The sequence below is a fragment of the Pyxicephalus adspersus genome, chromosome 1 (assembly GCF_032062135.1).
Source record: "Pyxicephalus adspersus chromosome 1, UCB_Pads_2.0, whole genome shotgun sequence".
In the NCBI taxonomy this organism is placed as follows: domain Eukaryota; kingdom Metazoa; phylum Chordata; class Amphibia; order Anura; family Pyxicephalidae; genus Pyxicephalus; species Pyxicephalus adspersus.
The window spans coordinates 150968621-150990224 of record NC_092858.1 but is presented as its reverse complement, the minus strand read 5'-3'; the positions used below and the strand labels follow the sequence as shown (position 1 = coordinate 150990224).

The 21604-nt window shown below is 36.8% G+C and overlaps 1 protein-coding gene across 4 annotated transcripts in view; it reads right to left on the bottom strand.

Annotated features, from left to right (window-relative positions):
- Positions 1-21604, bottom strand: part of AP1S2 (adaptor related protein complex 1 subunit sigma 2) — a 57718-nt gene that overhangs the window by 18655 nt on the left and 17459 nt on the right. For 2 of the 4 annotated variants that reach the window (XM_072431260.1, XM_072431242.1), the window contains exons 3-4: positions 19630-19738; positions 18495-18632 (exon numbers count right to left, since the gene is read on the bottom strand). In XM_072431260.1, coding sequence (XP_072287361.1) covers positions 18495-18632; positions 19630-19738 — 247 coding nt within the window. Of the gene's footprint in view, positions 1-157; positions 1249-1318; positions 7136-13313; positions 13411-18494; positions 18633-19629; positions 19739-21604 lie in introns of those variants that run through there. The other 2 variants (XR_011923524.1, XR_011923522.1) reach the window with 2 other exon arrangements.

Below are 21604 nucleotides of genomic sequence, written 5' to 3'. Positions count from 1 at the left end.
TTAATGTTTTTAGATTTGCAGTTGGTGACCCTACTATAAAGAGCCTTGTCCCAAACCTTCCCTAAGAAATGCCATGAAGACACTTTTAGAGGGCATTCATGTAGACGAAGATCGGAAAAGAGAGGTTGCAGGAGATTGCAGGGCTGCAGCATTTGAGTTTTTTTATTTTCATTGTAACAGTTTTAATATTGGATGGTATTCATTTAGGATTTGCAACTACTTTTCCCATCTCAGTAGCTCCTACCTTTGTCAGAATTGTGTCCTTTTTTACTTGATCTATTAAAATATGTAAAACAGGCAATTTAGTCCAAAGGAAGCAGATATTCATATTCAACACAAGTAGGAAAATAAAACATTTAATTGGCTGCTTAGGGACGCAGACTATGTAAATGACCCCAAAGTTTACACATTTTCTAGTAAAATAGCCACTCCTAGAGAAATCATGCAATGTGGCTGGTGGTAAGTAACTGCTGATATCTGTTTGTACTGTAAATCAGGTAATTCATGAATATGGAGGGTGAAACCAGCCTGTCTTCCACTGCTTGCATAAAAAGAGTACTTTATGAAATGGGCACCATTTTTACAATTCTTTCACGATCACCGGCTCCCACATCCGACCTGTAATTTCATTTAGAATGTATTGCTCTCTATAGGGTTCTGCAACATGCTGACTTATTAAAAGAAGTCTGGCTGAGAAAAACTGTAATAGCTAAAATAAATGACTATTAATTATTTTATATTATCAGTGGCAGTGATCAAAGCCCTCCAGTGGAGGCAGCCACATGACCATTACATTTCCTATTGATTTCTCTGGTAGATTGTACAATATATCACAGCACTGGGTATTCAGGTTTGTTCAGTAGGAAAATGCAAAGACCAATAATGAAGTGTGCAAGAAGCAGCTGTAAGAAATCAGAAATTCAAATGTACTGCAGTAAATCAGTGAAAGAAAGCAGTGCCTGGAGAAAAATGTACTACTATTGACCTTCTGAAAATAACAGTTCCCTGCCTTATTCACCTATTTCCATGTGTTGTTCCCCCACTGGCTGGATCAACAACGTATGGAAACAGGAAACTTTTTTTGCACTTCTTAAAGATCTGGTGCTGTTGTGCCATAGACCTTATTTACTATGGAGAAAATTAGAGCTGTTTGTACTGGTTGGGGATATACAGCACATGTTCTGTAGGTATGGCTGATACTCAGTAAATCCTAAAAGGCTGATCCTCTGCCTTAATCATCACTGGAAGCTGAAAGTTCTTGGCTACATTATTAGTATATATATATATATATATATATATATATATATATATATAAAACCTTTATATTTATTATTTCTGTGAGTGTCTACAGATTACTTGAAAGTTTGGTAAAAAGTTTGGCAAGTGTATTAGGTGAAATATTTGGCATGAGACAACCAGGTCACTAACAAATACCAGTGGTCCAGCTTGTCTTTTGCGTCACTGACCTAAATAAAGCATGCAACAAATTCGGTTAAAGTACATCTAAATCTGAGATTGCTGTTTTTAATAATGGGGAATGAATAAAGCCTCAAAGTCTCATTACTTTCAACATTCTGTATTCTAGACACATACTGTGCTCTAGACATTCTATTTCTCCAAAGTAAAATAAAATGTCCTTTTAGAATGTTGCCACCAGTACAAATGTCTCCATTGGAAGATGTTCCCTGTGTGCCTCAACCAGTGAGAACTCATTTTTTAGGGATTTTCCTCGTGGAAACAACTGTGGCTTTAGATACACTCAAAACACCAAGGTGTTTATTTATAAAGCAGTGAATCTGACATTCATTGAAACATTTCCTGATGGAGAATATCAGATTTACTTCTTTATAAATACACCTCTATGGCAGCTGTGTTCACGTAAAACGAAGGACTTCAATTAAGGATTCTGTCTTGACTTGGAAATTGAAATAATTTATGGGTTGTTTATGTGGTGTCTATAAAGGTGTTAATGCTGACAAGGGAATTCCCAGAATAAACATCATTATAGATGATGTGATATATCTATGGACCTGATGTAGCTAATATAGTAGTGCAAGTTGGCAGCACCACAGGTTATTAGCAGTGTAGTCATTTTTATCTGGGTTAGTGGTAAAGTTTATTTATATGAGTGGGTTATTTTACTCAATGAAATTATATTAAAGATTTCTTTGTATCAAATCACTTTTTCACCATATGGGTAGTGTTCTTAAAGGGCTATGATGTGCTGGCCTGATCTCCCACTTGATTTATAAAAGCTCTTCAAGACTGGAGAGAATACACTTTCATCAGTGAAGCTGGGTGATCGAGCAAACCTGAAATGGATCTGGTCCAGGATTGAAAACATTTGCTAACAAATAGCAAATTACTATTTGGAAATCCATTCCAGATTTGCTGCATCACCCAGGTTCACTGATGAAAGTGTATCTTCTCCAGTCTTAGGGAGCTTTATTAAAGCAGCCTCAATGGCTTCCTGTATAAAAACATGAGGTTTGACAATATGATCAATCAAACCCATTAAAAAGAGAATCCCTCCCTGCCCATGCTGACCCCTACACCTTTATACCAACCTTACCAGTGATCCCACGCTGCTCCTTCATCTATAGAAGGGCTGCCCAACTTTATCCCTCAAGTGCACGGATAAGAACACATTTTTAGCATTTCTCCAACAAACAGCAGTACACTAAGGGCTCTATTTATAAAACAGGGAATCTGACATTCCCTCATTGCAACACATTGACCTGGAAGATTCCCACTAGGGAATATCTGATGCCCTGTTTTATAAACAGAGACCTTGGAGTGGTTTACAATAGATAAAGAAGTCTTAGTTTATATAAAATGTCTGGCCTGTTTGTTTCTTTGGAGTTGATAGCCCTGTTTTATGGCAAATGGCAATACATGATGTTTTGGGGTATGGGGGAGAATGTGACCTGTTGCCCTAGATCAGTGGTTTTGTAAAGAAATAAAATAACTAGGTATGAGAATTGTCAAATGACTGACAAACTGATGTCACTTTAACCTATAGTTGTTGAGATCAGTTTTCTACGTTATGGCTGCAGCAGAAAGTGGCAAGGGTGCTGGCAAGTTAGGTATGAAGATGTTCAAGGGGGAAGACCTTTGCAGAACCACTGTCACTTTGCCATGAATGTCTCTTTAAAAAGTCTATGATGAATGTTAGGAAATTCCATTATTATCAGTTATTAATCTCTTTCTGAATACAGGGTTTTTTGACACTTGTCACTTGTGATTCTGTCATTTAACATTACTACTAGAATCCTAACATTTATCAGTACTATAATGCTGATCAACAATTTATCATGTGTCAAACAGGTCTTTGCCATTTTATAGGGGTACCATGCCATATTCTACTTATCAATCGGCAAATGCCATATGGAATCATGGAGAACAGAGGTATTTTTTTGTTATCATTACTTTATATGGGCATTGTGATTTGCCTTTTTTTTGGTAGTAATTCTCTTCTTGGGCACCAGTGAGGTAACAATTGGATTAAAAAGTTTAGGAACCTCTGTGTTACAAAGTCAGTAATGTATGCCAAACACATGTAGTTCCCTAATAAACATCTCTCTAATAGGTTCATCTCTTTTACAAAGATCATTTCACTTTACTCCTGGTCCTAATCTATCTTAAAATTTATATGATGTTGTGTAAATAACCTTAAATGAGGTCATTTGTATTACTATTAATGGAATATAAATGTGTATCCAATAATTATACAATATATTATACAATAATTATATATTGTCTCTCAGCCACTGATGTGCCTATTGTGCCAAATGAAAAATCTGGCATTGGAGATGAAAAATAGCTCCTGCATTTCAGGTTTTTAATGAAGACTGCCAGGATATAAATATTAGATCTGGCTCTGCTTCCAGAGTCATTTTTTTGGTTTCATTACAAAAGTCCTTACCTGGTCAATACTCAAATCTTTACCAGGCATGGCATATGAACATGAATGAATATGAACCTACACAACACAGGAATAGTATTTCTTATATTTCTATTCCAACAAGCTTTTTTTTACCAAAACTCATGATTTCCAGTGACATGTACTCTGCAACTGCAGTATGCATTAAGGAACCCATTCACACCTATGTACTGTGTTGTGTTGCAATGCTATTTAATTGTTAGTTGCACTGCAGAAACAAAATGCAAATGCATAGCAGTGCACCATAGCATACATGCCAAGTGTTGTGGTGCACTACATTCTTAAGAAACGATCATGTGCATTTTCTGGTTAGTTGTGGGGTTGGCAGAATATTCATAACCTATAATGGACTTTGTTAACACAACTTTTTTTTCGGGTTTGTGCAGCAACACTTTGATTTTGCCTAATATCCACAAGATGTGTGCCATTTTTGTCTATTTTTTAAAGAATATTAAATATCTGTGCTTTCCCAGCACTAATGCAACGGCAAAGACATTTTTATTTTTAGAAAACATTGGTATATTTTATCTGTGCTGCTTTCTATTGCATTTCTTCCAGCCTTAAAAATGTAGAGGCTACCCTGAAAATGTACAGATGAGCATGAAAATATACGCACCATCCTGAGAGTGTACAGATGACTATGGGAATGTATAGATCACCCTGAGAATGTATGATGCCCCATATGTTACTATGGTAGGGGCATTAGATTGTAAGACCCTTTAAAGGACAGTTAGTGATATGACTATGGACATTGTAAAGTGCTATGTATATAAATACTAGTTAATTAAAATATGTGGACCACCCTGAGAATGTACATAAGACCATGACAATATATGGACAACCATGAGAATTTATGGACCACAAAGAAGATGTGCAGACATTTTCTAGTTTGAGCAATAACAATGTATTCTATTTTATTATAACATATCTCTCAGTTTTAGTATTATTTGTGCTGCATTATTCTATTATTTTTTTATAATCTAACATCCTACAAATTTTAATTAATCAAATCAACAGAGATATTTTGCACTTGATCAAAAAATATGTAATATAATGATGCCTAGTTTATGTTAAGGTATACATTTTTTTTCTGTTTTGCCATCACAGGATTGGAAAGGGACATTTACAAAAAAAGCAACTCAAAAAAGCGATTATGTATTTACAATAGCGTGCTCGGTGAATGCTGTATACTGCTCTGTCCCAATGTTATATTTGTGTATACCATGTGTATACCATGTGTATACCTATTATACCATTATATTATCTTTAATATTCCGTGAGGTGGACTTTGCCTGCTTTCCACACTAGTTAGTTTTGAAATGTATTGTTTCATGCATTTTTAATTTCTAAAAACATAACAAAGTTGTGTTTTAGGAACAAGCGTCACAATAATTTTAATGATTGGCAGCAATAGAAGAAGCATTTTCTGACAATATTTTCATTCAGTATACTGCTAAATTGTTACAAGTCGCTTTGTTTTGTCTTTATTATTGTTATCTTGAACCCCATTTCTCACCAAGTTGTAATAAAGGAATGATATTCTTAAGTACGCTCTCTGCAGCTCCCTGTTACCCTGGTGTATAGCCTGATGTATTGATGTGGAATTACTAATTTTAGTGGTGATTCTACATCAAAGTCAGACAATCACATTCAAACCTACTTGGGAAGGTTGATATTTAAGGTTGATGGTTAGTTGTCTTGCTGTCATGCTGACCTTCTGACTTTAATAACCTTACTCACTGATCTGGAGCAAGCTAAGCACTGTGATTTCGTTCCAGCTCATTGACTCAGTAGGGTATTAAGGTCAGCATTACTACCAACATTTGCAGAAGGAGCTTTAAGCAATAGTAGCCCACCTTTCTTTTAACACAGTGTTTCCTTTAGGGTCTGTTTAAACAACACATACACAATGGCCCTGATTTTTTTAAGCTCTCCAAGTGTATCCTCTTTCATCAGAAAACCTGGGTTAATCCAGCAAACCTGAAATGGATTTCTTTAAAGTCAGTTGCTTTTTGTTAGCAAATGTTTTCAAGCCTGGACCAGATCCATTCCAGGTTTGCTTGATCACCCAGCTTCACTGATGAAACTGTATCCTCTCCAGCCTTAGAGAGCTTTAATAAATCAGGCCCAATGCATCTGCAATACACGCGACCCCACACATGCACACATACAATGAAAACAAAAATGGAAAAAAAATTATCCCTCCTGCTTTAGGTGCCTTTCAAAATCAAGTAGTGCACTGCAATGCATGAAAAGGGAACATGCTTAACTGCAGCACAGTAATTGTGTGAGAGAGTCCTTAAAGTGACACAACATTCCTCTTGCTATCCAATTTACAGGTATCTGTACATATAGGCTGTTGTATTTTTTTTTTATTCCCTGTCTCGTGTGAAAACTCTCTAGCAATTCATAAATAGCAGCTGTGTAAGTCCTAATACTCCATTCACCTCTCCTGGTTGAAGTTTATTGAAACTGGTTAGCATAAGCCAATAAGAAAAAAAAAATATAATTCCAATGAATAAGTAAATAAAAAGTATCATGTCATTGTATGGCATCAAACTGAACACAGACTTTCAAGGGAAGTTCAAATTTGTACACTGAGTTTTCACTGCTGCTGTCTAGGGATTTTCAAGCAGCCATGGGTCTGTTTAAGCTAAAATGAATGGAATTTTGAATTTTAACGTGCTGCATTGTTCACTAATTGATTTCCCCTTCTGTTCCTAACTGCTCTATAATGTCATCTCCAACACTTCTTGTCTTTGCTGACCATGTATGAAACGTGAACATATTAGCTATAACAAAATACAAGGTACATTTCAATGACATTGCATTTGATAACAACACAACATGTACTGTATTTAGACTTCATGCTACATGAAAACAGTAACAAGATAACGTATTACATACTGAAATTCAATACATAACTTTGTTTATAACAATAAATAAACCTCTTAACAGACAAGTGTACAATCATGAGAAATGTGGAACTCAAGGAATGGTTTGTGGAAGCTTATACATGGAGAATGGAAATGTGAACCACATGTGAATAACTACTTCTCTGAACAAGGAACTTTCACAATTTCAATGCCATGTTCTGCCATGCTGAATTCCACTCAAAGTCCTCAGATACTCTGCGTGCATGAAGAGTGCAGCCATTTAATACACTGGCACATTAAAGTATTCATGACGGGGCTACAAAAGAAATGCAAGTTTAAACATAAGCCCCTGGCTAATTGATACACTAGGGGGAAATATATTAAGAGTTGTAGACAGTATGTTCTTTTATTCAGTTTGTAGACTTCTAATTTCAAGATGCCACCAAGCACGAGCACAAAATGTGTAAATATTTTTATTTATCTGGGGAGTCATTAAAAACTTTTCAGTTCCTATAGAAATCACCAACTGCAAAAATGTGAAAACAAAAGGAACCTGCAGTAAGAGAGGTGTCTAAATATTTTCTATCAAATAGGTTACTTAATCCACACTGTACAACTCTTTGTCAATCTCCCCCTTGTCATAAAAATTTATAAAAAGAAATCACTGGGATAACTAGAATCATTGGTGCTTGTTGGACAAGCCAACCGCACATTGTAATTCAGAGAAGGAGGGTTAATTTCATTTCATTGATTGAAAGTTAAAACGGTTGGTTAACAATGTTATTATAATTTCATAATGCTCTCCTTTTCATAGAGGTGATAGAAATGAACAGAATTCTCTTTATACGCTGTACTTTTCAATTTACTTATTAGCTCAGTAGAAAAAAAAGGTTAAACAAATGGCTATCAAAAATTGCAAAAGGCTCAATGTATAGGTGGCTAAAAGTGTTGCTTACAGCATCGGTTTGTGTTTCTTTATTTTAACCTGTATTACAGGAAACCTGTAATAAATTTATATATGGGGTGCCACTGCCAACCTCTCTTGAAAACATATGTTATCTGAGTATCATTTTGAACCAGTGACTTCAATACTATGAAAGTCTTATAGCTCTAAGGTTGTAAGCTCCTCTGGGCCGGGTCCTCTCCTCCTGTATCTGTCTGTCATTTGCAACCCCTATTTAATGTACAGCGCTGCCTAATATGTTGGCGCTATATAAATCCTGTTTATTATTAATAATAATAAAAATAACAACAATAATCTTATAAATAAACTAGACTTAGTCATGTCATTACTTCTTATAAGAACAGAATCCTTCTTACAAATAAGTACCCAATATGATTCAACCAACTTAATTTTTCTTTTGCCTGGAGCTGCGTCAAGCACAAGGAAAGCAGAAGATAATCCCCATTGCTGGGTAAACAAACTAGGAGATCTGACTGATGAACTGACAGCCTTTTTTCCTCTCTTGCATAGATCACTTTCTGAACAGGCTATGACCTAACCATACCTAATGGCTGCTCCAGCACTACTGTATTGTGAAATAGGGATAATTGTGTTTGTTACACAGACATTATTGCTTTCAGAGAAAGACAGGTAGTAGAACTATATGGTCAATAACTAGTTTTTTTTATTGCATGTTATGACAGATTGTACTTCTGTTTTAGGAAAGTGTTAAAGCCACCGATGGATAACTAACATTTTTAGAGTAACGTTAGCAATGGTAGCTCCTATATTTCTTTTTATATACATTTACAAACTAAGAAAGATGGAATCTCCATTTACTGGGTGACAGGAACAGTTCTATTTAAAAAAAAAACTAAAAAACAAAAAAAAAACCTACTTGACAGATTTCTCCAAGTAGAATAGTGCAGGATGTGTCTTCTTGCCAGGTCTTTGTTGTTGTTCAGACCCCTTCTGTGGCAGAATCCCCTTAACACATCTGTAACTGGCTAAAATATGCCCTTCAATTGAGCCACTGTTGGTACCACTCCAAGTGAGCTCCTTGTATCTCTATAATTTGGAATGCACTACAGGACATGTGACCTAACATTTCTGTATCAAATACCCTATATTAGGCATAATGAGGAGACATCTTAAGTGTCAGTTCTCTATTGAATGGTGTTACAACTATTTTGTAAAATCGTCATCATCATCCCAAATACTGTACTGGTACTGGTATCAGAAACCATTCTGAAAGTCCTAAATGTTTAGCAGTATATAAACTTTTCTACTTCCCACTTTATGCTTATAGTTAAAGTTGGAACTCTTTTCATGTACATTCTATAATACTAGTTTTTCTGCATGTACATGTGCAGCTACTAGCAATACAAGAGACCCCTCTGTGGGGCTATAATATTAATGATATGTAGAATTCTTTTCTGTAAAGCAGAAAGTCATTCTAATACCATAAACCCAGAAATTGAAAAGAGTAATTTTTCTTTAGTATACTCTTCCTCCATAGGGTACAATGGTAATGCAAAGCAACATAAATTGATTGCCTTAAAATGGTCAATACAGGAATCACATGAAACAAAGGCATCTAAATTCTGGCTATGTTTTTTGTTCCCAGAATTGAGTCCTGTAAGACAGCACTATAAAGCCCCGGAATTCCATTATCATAATAATAACGGATTTTCCAACGCTGCAGCTTCTGGGAAATGATCTGCGCGTGTGATAATAGCCGGTTTACACCCTGCATAATGCATTAGAAGAGGCATCATTAATTTAAGGAGAAAGAAGTGGGCTTAGACAATCCTCAGACTGTGCAGACAGTAAAGGAGAATCAGTTATTTATCTTCCGCTAGATTCTCACCAAGGTTACCATGTACTGTGCCGATGTTTTGTCATAAAAATCCTCACCTTAATTCAGGCAGCTACTTACCTTTCTGTAATGCACTTAAGTTACATTGGTTTCTTTTCAGCACATTTAGAATTATAGCTATATATCCCAAGGCACATGGTAATCTTCAAGCAGCAGCATCAGGCAGAAAGCAGTAGCAGCTGTTATTCTGAATTATGAAACATATCTGTAAAGGGCGACACTCATATGGTAAAGCTTTAGCTGAAACGTGTTGTGGGCTGTAAACTGTGAAACAAACTCCTTTTCTGTATGAAATAACTATCAATATCATCTGTAAATATTAATGTACACATCTGCTGTAATCTAGACACGCTGGCTGCTGTATTACAGTTGTAAGAAAATACAAATTTTGCATCTATCAGTAGCCTCCTCCCAAAATACATTGGGCTTGATTTATTAAAGCTCTCCAAGGCTGGAGAAGATACACTTTTATCAGTGAAGCTGGGTGATCCAGCAAACATGGAATGGATTTTGCTTTTTGTTAGCAAATGTTTTCAGTCCTGGACAAGATCCATTCCAGGTTTGCTGGATCACCTAGCTTCACTGATAAAAGTGAATCCTCTCCAGCCTTGGAAAGCTTTAATAAATCAGGCCCATTGAGTTGCTGACTTGGAATAAGTAGACAGTCACTCAGTAAATAAGGAGAGATTGGAAAGGCAGCCTGGCATCTTGCATTTCAGAAGGAGAGCAATGGGGACCATTTAGGTATTTTATCCATGCACTGACAGTCTTCTAAGCTTGCTGTAGGTTGCATAGCCACAGAGGACATTCATTTGGACACATTCACATACTATCCACTAGCACAGGTAACAAAAACTACAGCAAATGATTGCCCTGCAAGACCATGTTCAGACTGATTATAGGGTTGCAGTACAGTTACTGTTTCCTCATGCCAGGGAGCTGCTGCTTCTGGGGTGATTCTACATGTAACTTCTGCCCGTGGCAGTCCAATGGAGAATAATTCTGGTACCAGCCACTGCTGCCAGCTGTCAAATGTGCAGGTGTTGGTTCTATAACAACCAGTGCTGCGGTGTGAGGAAGCAAGGGGCTTACAAAATGACAAGCCACCAGGAGCTGTGTAGAATCACTAATTCCGGAAGCAGGTCTAAACCTGACCTAATTTATTTTAAAACTGTGCCTTGTTTCTGTTTTCAGGTCTGGAGTAGCATTTGGCCTTGTCGCTATTATTATAGGTATCCATACATAGGCGTAGCGGATTACCAACATAGGGATTTTAAACCTATAGCAGGCGTAAATATCCTTTTTTTTTTCTTACTTTTTTATAAAGAATGGAAGGGTTGAAACCCTCATCGGGTTATCTTTTGCTATCTTTATCCCATAAAAGAGAATTCTCTTTTCACTTCCTGTTCTAAAGACGCAAGAGATAAAACTTGACTTACCCTTCCCCACTTCATCCAAAAAAAAAGAGTTTGCCTTGAATTATACTTTAATCACTCTTCTACACACATCTTGGTATGATTTCAGTTTGATTTCATATAAAAAAAAAAAATTCCAGCAAAGAGCGACGGCTTCCTTTCTGCAGCTTCTCATTCACTCTGCTCTTCTCTTGCTTGAGATAACAATATTATACTAGAAGAGGATTCAAGGACTTGGAGAGGTCTCTGAAGACGAATATGAAACAACCATGACTGCTCAGGAAATTGTGCTGGTTATAGTGAAATGTCAGGAGATGTGTGGAATTTCTCTGCTTTATTTATGGGAAGAACTGTGTGCTGTACATTTACAGGCTTATACAGAAGGACAAGGAACAAAGCATAAAAATGCAGCACAGCAACACATCACAACCAGCTTATCGCCAAACTGACTTGTAATCTGCCGAACCTTCGTCGTTGCATTGCTTAACTATGGTGTGCTGCCATTGTGAGCCATCCTGATACTTATTGTTTACTGTGAAGTCTATGAAAAGTTGAATGTTAAGCAAAAACTTCTAAATATGCCATCAATCTACTTCAAAGTGTAAGCATAGTTTAAAAGAAATAACTGTATCACAAAAAAAGCTAAAATTCAATTAATGTCTGGAGAATGCAGAATTCTCGTTCTCCTTAACTTTTGTAAGGTAGAATTTTGCCTAGCTCAACCTCTTGCTTTTGTGCACAAACCATGTTTTGAATATTTTGGCTTTTTGGATATTGGCAAATATGCAGTCTGACCCCTTGGATAAATAATGTTGTTATTATTAATAAATAATAAAACCCTTATTTATTATTTAAAGATTTTAAGTGTACAACTGTATCCAAAATAGTAGGAAGAACATGAAATTGAACAAGAACTTAGATTGTAAGTTCTTCTTGACAGGGTCCTCTCCTCCTCCTGTGTCACTGTCTGTATCTGTCTGTGATTTGCCACTCTTATTTAATGTACAGCGCTGCGTAATATGTTGACGCTATATAAATACTGTTTAATATTATTATTATTAAAATTATTATTATTAATAATAATAATAATAATAATAAAAATACCTAAGAAATTGTAATTGATTTTGTTCCTCCAATGACTTTACTAATGACTTCCTCACTCTAAGACTTTTCTAGAGCTGCCCCGACTCCCTGGAAAGGTCTTCCTTGTCCTATTGGGCTTGATTCTACTTTCAGCTCATTTAAAATAGCACTTAAAATCTATTTTTTCAAACTCACCTACCTGTCTTTTTCTGTCTCTTAAACCATCACTACTCACCCACCACTACATATCTCCCTTCCTATTGTGTGAGATTTCCCCCACCTCCTAGATTGTAAGCTCTTCGGGGCAGCGTCCTATCTTTTTCCTTTGTCACTGTCTGTATCTGTTTGTCATTTGTAACTACTATTTAATGTACAGCGCTGTGTAAGATGGCGCTATATAAATCCTGTTTATTAAAAATAATAATAATAGTAATAAAAAGACCTAAGAAAACAAAACCTAATTTATACTCCGCAGGAGTGAGATATTAGAAATGACCTTAATGTGAAAATATGTGCGGGTTGCAGGGAGATTATTTCAAAACAGCACAAGGTCACTGACCCAACATTTTTACCAGCAGCACTGTGAGTGTTTCCATTTAATTAGACAAGTTACAAGGGTTAGCATTAGAAAATAAGCCCATACCACACATCCTTAATGACTGCTGTTAGTAACAGATTCTGTACACACAATGATTTTTTTTAATGACAGAATTTATATTACCTCAGCTCAACCCTATGTGACCCCAGAACATTTTCCTTGCAGCTTAGAATTGTTTTCATAATTGGGAGATGACGGGCATCAGAATAATGAAAGTGCGTGGGCCTGCAGGACAATCTATTGCAAGTGATACATTGCTAAGTAAATCTATTCTATGGGAATCATACACCTACAACACATTTATGAGACACTATTACCGGTATTAGCTGGGGAGGGGTGACTTCCTTCACCTCATCCGCGCTACCTATTCGGTCATTTTAGCCGGACAGAACTTTTAAATCAATGTGTGTACAGGTACTGCTTGGAGTAATAATACTGCACTCACCGTGATAAGGTCATGCTAGGTATGGTAGCCTATAGGAAAAATACCCGTTCCCTTATTTTCAGTGGAAAACATGTCATGCAGCAGTCTCTGCACAGCACCAACAATACGTGCCACTATAATGCCAAAGTTACCGGATTTGTATGAGTTGTTTCAGGAAGGCTAAGCCCTCAGAGGTGGTCATTATCAAAGCATGTCCTCTGAGTAACCTCCCCAGTCTTCATTCTGGCTCTACAAATATAAAATCGCAAGGTGAAAACTTGATATTTTCATTAATGACTACATGAAGTCTCCTTTTAACTTCATAGATAACATATATTTACATAATTCTCAGCAAAGTCTAACTACCGTGATGGCAATGGAAACGTGTTGTTTTAAGTCAAATGACTGCACTGAAAAAGTGTCACTCCGTTTCTTCTCTCCAGCTTTATAACCACATTTTACTATCCAATGCCATTTCCAAATGATTCCATTAAAATATCAGCTACAAATCTTTCCACTCCTAGGATTGTTGTTTCCAAGTCTTTACCAGAGGTACAATATTCACAACAGATAATATGAAGTTAACGCTTGTGCCGAAGTCCAGCCAACAGCTTGTGGATCTTTACGCAGGCTGCCAAACTGTGACATTGGCCGGATACACATGAGTGTTACTGCTACAACTTGGGAAGAAGTTTGGGAAATTTTTTTGTCTTCAACAAAGAAAGAAATACTCAGGTAAGGTTCATTACAGCCTCACTATGACATTTTGCAAAATAGCGTAGACTAGGTCGCCATTGCTGTTTTTTAACATATAGCTTTCAGAAAATGGTTCTGATAAATATGTTGCCTACCTCCTCTTTCAATGAAAAAATTGAACAAATCCAACTACTTTAATTGGATCAGTTCTTAAATCATTTATTTTCTCTAAAGTGAGTGTTTTCTCAAAATAATTCAACAAGCATCAGATGAGGAAAGAAGCTAATTAAATCCATAACAAAAATGGGATGATGCTTCAGAAATTAAATGTTTACTGTTGGTGAAATGAGCCTATGTTACCTTCATAAACCCAATGATTTGCAGGATAATTCTGAAAAACAATAACTCCAGTGTGTGATGGAATGTTAGAAACACTTTAGACCAAGGACAAAGTTATATTGTCAACTGTCCCTGGTGATAACTCTTAGGCTACATACACACATGCAATAATTGTTGTTGGAAGGATCTTTCACGACGCAAGTTGTTTGTACAAACGATTGGAACAAATCTGTTTAGCAAATTAAAAGGGCAGAATATCATACACAATTCTGAAGTGTTTAGGGACTTTTGACCAATGGATTACCAATAGGCAAAATAATCAGTCAGTCGAAGTAAAACTGTAAACAAATCTGCTCACGTGTACAGTGCTTACAGACGGGTCGTCTTCTCCAATGACACTGCTGGCTCACTGACGACATTGCTTGGCTGTTATTTCCTCACTAACAATCAAGATTCTGCATTTTTCTGGCCAGTGACTTTCATAAAATAAAAATGCAGCTGAACCTCACGTATTTTTCCACCAGTTTGATACTGCCAGATGCAGAAGCATTGCTGATGGCCAAACAATAGAAACTCTTTAAAGTGTAATTTTAATTCCTAAACTGCTCATGAATTGTCCTTTGTATGTCAATGAAAATGATAATGAAGAACATTCCTCATGATTGTGCAAATCTTCCAATGGGGACAACTTTTCCCAAGACAAGATTTCCCTCACTTCATTATTGCAAAAAAGTATAAACTCTAAATAAAAGGGGATAAATGATAATGAATGATTATGTACAAAAGTATAATACTGGTAACAATTATTATTGTAGCTGTTTATAAAAAAAGAACATTTGTTTTTATTTGTTTTCAATATCAGTATATAATTGTGATACATTTAATGTAAATAAATATACTGATAATTTTTTTTATGTATGGTTTAAAAATACAGATGTGTGCAATGGTACAGTCATAGTTGTTTATTACATTATCGCAGGCTGTACCTCCTTCATCCTAATGCAACACAGCATTTGTTCTTTAATGTGTTTATTTCAGTGTGAGTTGGACTGACTGAAAACAACCATACTGTACCTATGTTTAACATTGATAATTCAGCATTTATACCTACATGTAATACTATACATATCCTGGGAATGTGTGTCAATATTGTCTATATATTGTTACCTATAATTTCCTTGTTCAAGACTATGAGCCGATAGTTTTCCTGTTCCAATATTTTCAAACACACAATAAAACAATAGGAAAACCTAAATGTACTTTAGCCCCACGATAATAAAAAGTGAATACCCTTTAATTTATTAAGTAGAGCTTATTGCACCTTATTTCAACACATATGAGTGCTAAGTGCTTTGCAATCCTTTACCAGAAGGAAATAAGACAATTCATTGTAAGTCTGCACTAATTGAAACTTAATGCACTTTACTCCTACAGATATAGTAACTAGTTCGTGTTCTGTAAGGTTCTAAATGCTGTGTAAGATTTGAATGCTTTGCAGTATTGCTACACCAATAGAAGCCAAGTGCAGAGTACTTCTACACCAACAGGGTCCAAATGCACTGAACCTCTACACCAGTGGGTACCATGTGAACAAAATCTCTACAACAAGTGCAAAGTGCACTTCAACTCTGCACTACAATACATATTGTCCAAAACAAAGACATTCAACGATTTTGTACTCCAACAAAACCACAGTGAAGTGCATTGTACATCAATTACCAACAGGTGAAAAATGCCTTGTGATGCCACACTAATGAGTGTCTAGTGCAATGTAGCTCTACACCAAGGGATGCCAAGTGTACTCAGCCTCTACAGCCTCCGGGGCAGCATGGTGGCTCAGCAGTAAGTGCACTGGCCTGTGCAGCGCTAGGTCCTAGGTTCAAATCTCAGCCCGGACACTATCTGCATGGAGTTTGCAAGTTCTCCCCGTGTTTGCGTGGGTTTCCTCCGGGTACTCCAGTTTCCTCCCACATTCCAAAAACATGCAGTTAGGCCAATTGGCTTTCCTCCAAATTTGACCTTAGACTGTAATAAAGACATATGAGTATGTTAGGAACATAAGATTGTGAGGGGCAGTTAGTGACATGACTCTATGGGCCTTGTACAGCACTGTGTAATATGATGGCACTATATAAATACTGTGTAATAATAATAAATGGGTGCCAAGTGTACTCAGCTTCTACAACAATGGGTACCAAGTGTACTCAGCTTCTACAACAATGGGTGTGAAGTGTACTAAGTCTCTATAACAATGGGTGCCAAGTGTACTCAGGTTCTACAACAATGTGTGTTGTGAAGTGTACTCAGGTTCTACAACAATGTGTGTTGTGAAGTGTACTCAGGTTCTACAACAATAATGTGTGTTGTGAAGTGTACTCAGGTTCTACAACAATGTGTGTTGTGAAGTGTACTCAGGTTCTACAACAATGTGTGTTGTGAAGTGTACTCAGTCTCTATAACAATGAGTGCCAATTGTACTCAGCCTCTATAAGAATGGGCACCATATATACTCTGCCTCTACAACAAGTGTCCAATGTGTAAACAGTGACTTATCCCTATACCAATGATACCTGCATGTACTATGACAGTCAGTTTTATTGCACTGCTTCATCAATGGAAAGCCAATACTCAAAATGGCACCGGTAATCAGAGCATGAGGGTTGGTTACAGCTAATACAGTTTAATAAGATACTTTGTAAATAAGGTACAATAAAATATTCATACTTTTTATTTCATTTAACTGAAAAAAGCAATGATTACATATTTTCTGCTTGCAGAATCTAACAAAGAGCAATGATTACAGATTTTCTGCCTGCAGAAAATAAATAAAACAGCAATGATTACATATTTTCTTCCTGCAGAACAGGAAATGATAGTGCTTGATAAAACAGCACGGAGAACACTGTGACGTCCATGTTTGGATGTGTTGGTGCCATTAAAATGGGGATGGAGCATCTGCTTACTGGTGCAGACTCCAGATCAAAGTACAGACAGGATGTTCCTGCATACGGTGTAAAATATACTTATTATAAGATTATAGCACTCTATTCTTTAGGAAGGATAAGAGTATCCAGTATTCTTCCCAGAATCTTTTTTTAGCTGGGTGGGGAAAAGCTGCAGACGTGTGGCAGCCCCTATAATGTGACCCAAATTTGCAGTCACCACCCCAAAACAGCCGGATGCCAAATGAAAAATCCCGGGTGGTGCACCCAGCTAAAAGGGTCTGGGGAGAACACAGGACTTCAGTTTAGTATCAAAGTAGGGTTGTGGTTCCTGTTTTCTGATTTCTGTGTGAGAAAATAAACAATCCAGCATCATACAAATTCACAAGGTAATTTATGTACTACAACTCAACCAAGGAAGCTTAACGTATGACTATAATGCAAGTCCACAGATTAAACTGAGGTTCAATATTTCAGCTTCTTAGAAAAGAGAGGTTGTCTGACATAAGCCATGGGTTATTTGCCACTTTGAGAAATTAACTGGTTTGGTTAGTGTTATTGATAATCTTAGTAAAGTTAGTGCTGATTAACTATACCTGAAAAAAGTGTCAAAGGAGAGAGTCTACCTTCTGGAATTCAGCAATGAAATAGTAGAGAAGCACACAAATACATCAGAACAGACACATACCAGACAGAATACATTAGGCACAACTTGACAAAGACACAAAAGGTGAAAGAAATAACCTTGACAGTTGAATTAATACATTGTATTAGGATAATAAAACACAAAGTATTGCAAAAGTTGTCATACTGATAAATAGGGGGCTACGTGAATTATAGCAGAGTATGACACAAAATAAACTATGGATTTATGCAAGAGCAGCATGCGCTACACAGACTCGGCCAATGAAGGCATGTCAAACCAAAATCTCACTGAACGACCACATTTCCCAGAATTTCAATGACAGTGTATCATTGCAGGCAAAATGCAGAAGGGAGTAAATCAAAATCAGATCGCCGCCTCATGGTTTAATGAGGCTAACAGACAGAATCAATATTTTATCCATCTGCCAATCCAAAGAGAGAATCTGGTAGAGGATAACATAAATGTTTCTATAAGGCATATTATTCAATGCGGGTCTGCAGAAAACATTTAAATACAAAAAAAAAATAGAACAAAGGGCCTGTGTGTGGTATTTGGCAACATCTCAGTGATCTGCAGTAACAAGCGCAGGTTTGTCAGGCTTTAAGTGTGGTTGCTGACCAGGGTGGACATGCCATCATCATTGGTTAGTAGCATGAAGCAAAGACATGGTGGCAAGACATGCATGCGATAGGAAAAGCCATTCTTCTTACCTCCTGTAGCAGGTCGGCCTGCTCGATGGCTTTTAGAACATTTTTCTTTGATGTCTCCTGTACCTCTCCTCCCAAAAGAAATTCATCCAGGATAAAATAGGCTTTCTCAAAATTAAAGATGATATCAAGCTCACACACCTGGAAGGCAGAGAAGATGAGCGTGTCTTCAATTGCACGCAGAGCAAATATTCAAACAGAAATCAGTACATCAGAATAAGTGATAACATTTCTTCTAGAATCGTTCCACGCTAAACTGCTGCTACAAGCTTTTATTCTTGAAACAGCTTTGAGGCTAGCAATCTAGTGGTTTCAATCAAATTATATTTTTAATACAATTGTTAAATAATCGATAGAAAGAGTGTGCATATTTCTAAAAACATGTTAATCTTTTGCTGAATTTCTGGATAAAAACTTAATATGAGGAATGTTGAGTTTCATTTTCACATTTCAATGTAATAGACTTCCTCACTCATAACCTCATCCAATTCAAAGCTCCAAAACTTCCCTAGAGCTGCCTCTACACTCTGGAATGGTCTTCCTTGTCCTAATCGGGTTGCTCCTACTTTCTGCTTCTTTAAAAGAGCCCTCAAAACCCATCTTTTCAAAATTGCCTACCCATCTTCTTCTGTCTCCTAAAACCCTCACTTCTCTCCCACTATTCCATATCCCCCTTCCATAGTGTTTTACTTCTCCCACCTCCTAGATTATAAGCTCTTCTGGAAAGGGTCCTCTCCTCCTTCTGTGTCACTGTGTATGTATCTGTCATTTGCAACCTGTCATTTAATGTACAGTGCAGTGTAAAATGTTGGCTTTATTTAAATCCTGTATATTATTTTTAATAATAATAATATTTGTAGCTAGGACAACATGTACTAAACTAATTCTTATCAATTTGCTTCTTTTTGATTTGTGATTGGGCCATATACCATAATACATATCTATACTTTGGGTTAAGCAGCACAAAACAAAAACATGAAATCATTAAGGTAAGAGTGAAAAACATTCTGCCACAAAACAGGAAACCAACCAGTAGTTAAGGAGAAACTGGAAAGCACCTGGCTTAATGACATGATTTACTTTGAAGTTTTAACGGTAAAGTCATTTCACACGCAGAGTACATTATATCAGGACTTACACTGCCAAAATACTTGTCCAAAAGCTCCACGTAACGGTGAATTATTTCTAAAGTGATCAACTCATTATCCTGGTCTTCAATGGCCCAGCAGAAATAAAGGCTGGCGTACCTATATGCAAAAGCAATCATTTTTAGTGAGGACTGTACTGACAACAGTAAAAGTAAAAATAATTATAACATTAATCACAAATCACTCAAACACAACATTTACATTAATATATAAAGGGGGAAGGGGAGTGTAGCCACGCCATAAACCCATATTACACTGCAATAAGAAACTAGGTAGGATACCCACCAGCTTTATTACATATTACAACATATTACGCAGTGCTGTATATTTAATCTCCTGGGTATCTGCAAGTAAGGTTTTGGATTTACCACTGTCCCAATAAAAGTGTCACTTTCTAACTGCTGTATTCCATTTATCTATGATAAAGTAAATTGAACCAGAGCAAGCATTTTATTTTTTTCACAAAGTGGAAGCAAAAGAAACTCCAAAAGAATACTTACTTGTGACTGAATCATATAAAAGGTGACGGTGACCTAGGGGCTCTTTTTAGGCAGAGAGTGGAAATCGCTTTTCATTCTGTATTACACATCGGGGAGCTTCACACACCATAGCCCATCCCATTTATATTGCATTGGCTAGGTATGTAGCCCATGAAGCCCCAGTGTGTCTTCTCTGGTCAATGTATTAGCAAAAGCTCTGTGACTGGGGGAAACTTTGTTACGTGTATTTGAAAGGTACAGTCTGTATCACTATGCCTAGAACTGCCTTTCTCAAATGTTTTTACCATGGGGGATCCCTTATATTAGCTTTCAGGCCTTAGGGAACCCCAGCTTTAATTACTACCGGTATATTCACAGCACACAGTACATTAGTGTGGTGGTTAGTAAGAAGAATGTATCTCACTTTGCTGGCCAGTAGAATATCATGCTTACAGACAACAAAAAAGACCATTGGTGTCACTAAAACTGCACAAATTGCTCATTCCTCAGGGAACCCCTAGCAACCTCCTGGAAGAACCCTGGTTGAGAAACACTAGTCTAGTACATAGAAAGTACAAAAAACATGAGTAGATTAGACAAAAAAACTACATTTAATGTGTCAGATGACTACGCCCCATCATCTCATTCATAATCCAGCAGCTGGAGCTCAAAATACTAATTAGTAGCAGTACCAACCCAAAAAGGTTTGGGTAGACAAATCAAAATACTCTCCAGTGGTATCTGCATTTTTCACTTGCTCAGAAATTGAACAAATAGGTGAGAGCTTTTTTATTTGACTTCAAAGAGCCATGACCTTCCCTACTGACTTAACAGCAGAGTATATTTTTTCTAGGTAAATAGTTTGTCTCCAGAAATGAGATCTCCAAGCTGTCTAAAATATTATACCTGCTCCCAAACCTGCTCCCAAATACCTGCTACCTGGCTCCCAAACAATTACCTATTTAATGGCCATAGTGAGCTCTCTGACTTTGGAATATTATGTTAAACAGAACCTGTGCTTTACCCAAGCACAGAACAGGATCGCTTTAATGTAGACGAATATACTTATTTCCTTTACTTTCCCATCATGCCATAGCTAATGCCGGACTAAAGTATCTCCTGACCCCAAATAGACTGACAATAAAGAAAAATTGAAATTATGAAAGTGTATACGTAAGATGGTGAAAGGGATGGAACTGCCCACCTCAATACATGTCACAGTTAGAAGGATTTTATTATAACATAGAGAGCGCCCAGTTATCTGCTATCCCAGTTATTATTCATTTTTACCATAGAGAGCGCCCAGTTATCTGCTATCCCAGTTATTATTCATTTTTAACATAGAGAGCGCCCAGTTATCTGCTATCCCAGTTATTATTCCTTTTTTATCCTAGAGAGAGCCCAGTTATCTGCTATTCCAGTTATTATTTTTCTTTTAACATGGAGAGCGCCCAGTTATCTGCTATCCCAGTTATTATTCCTTTTT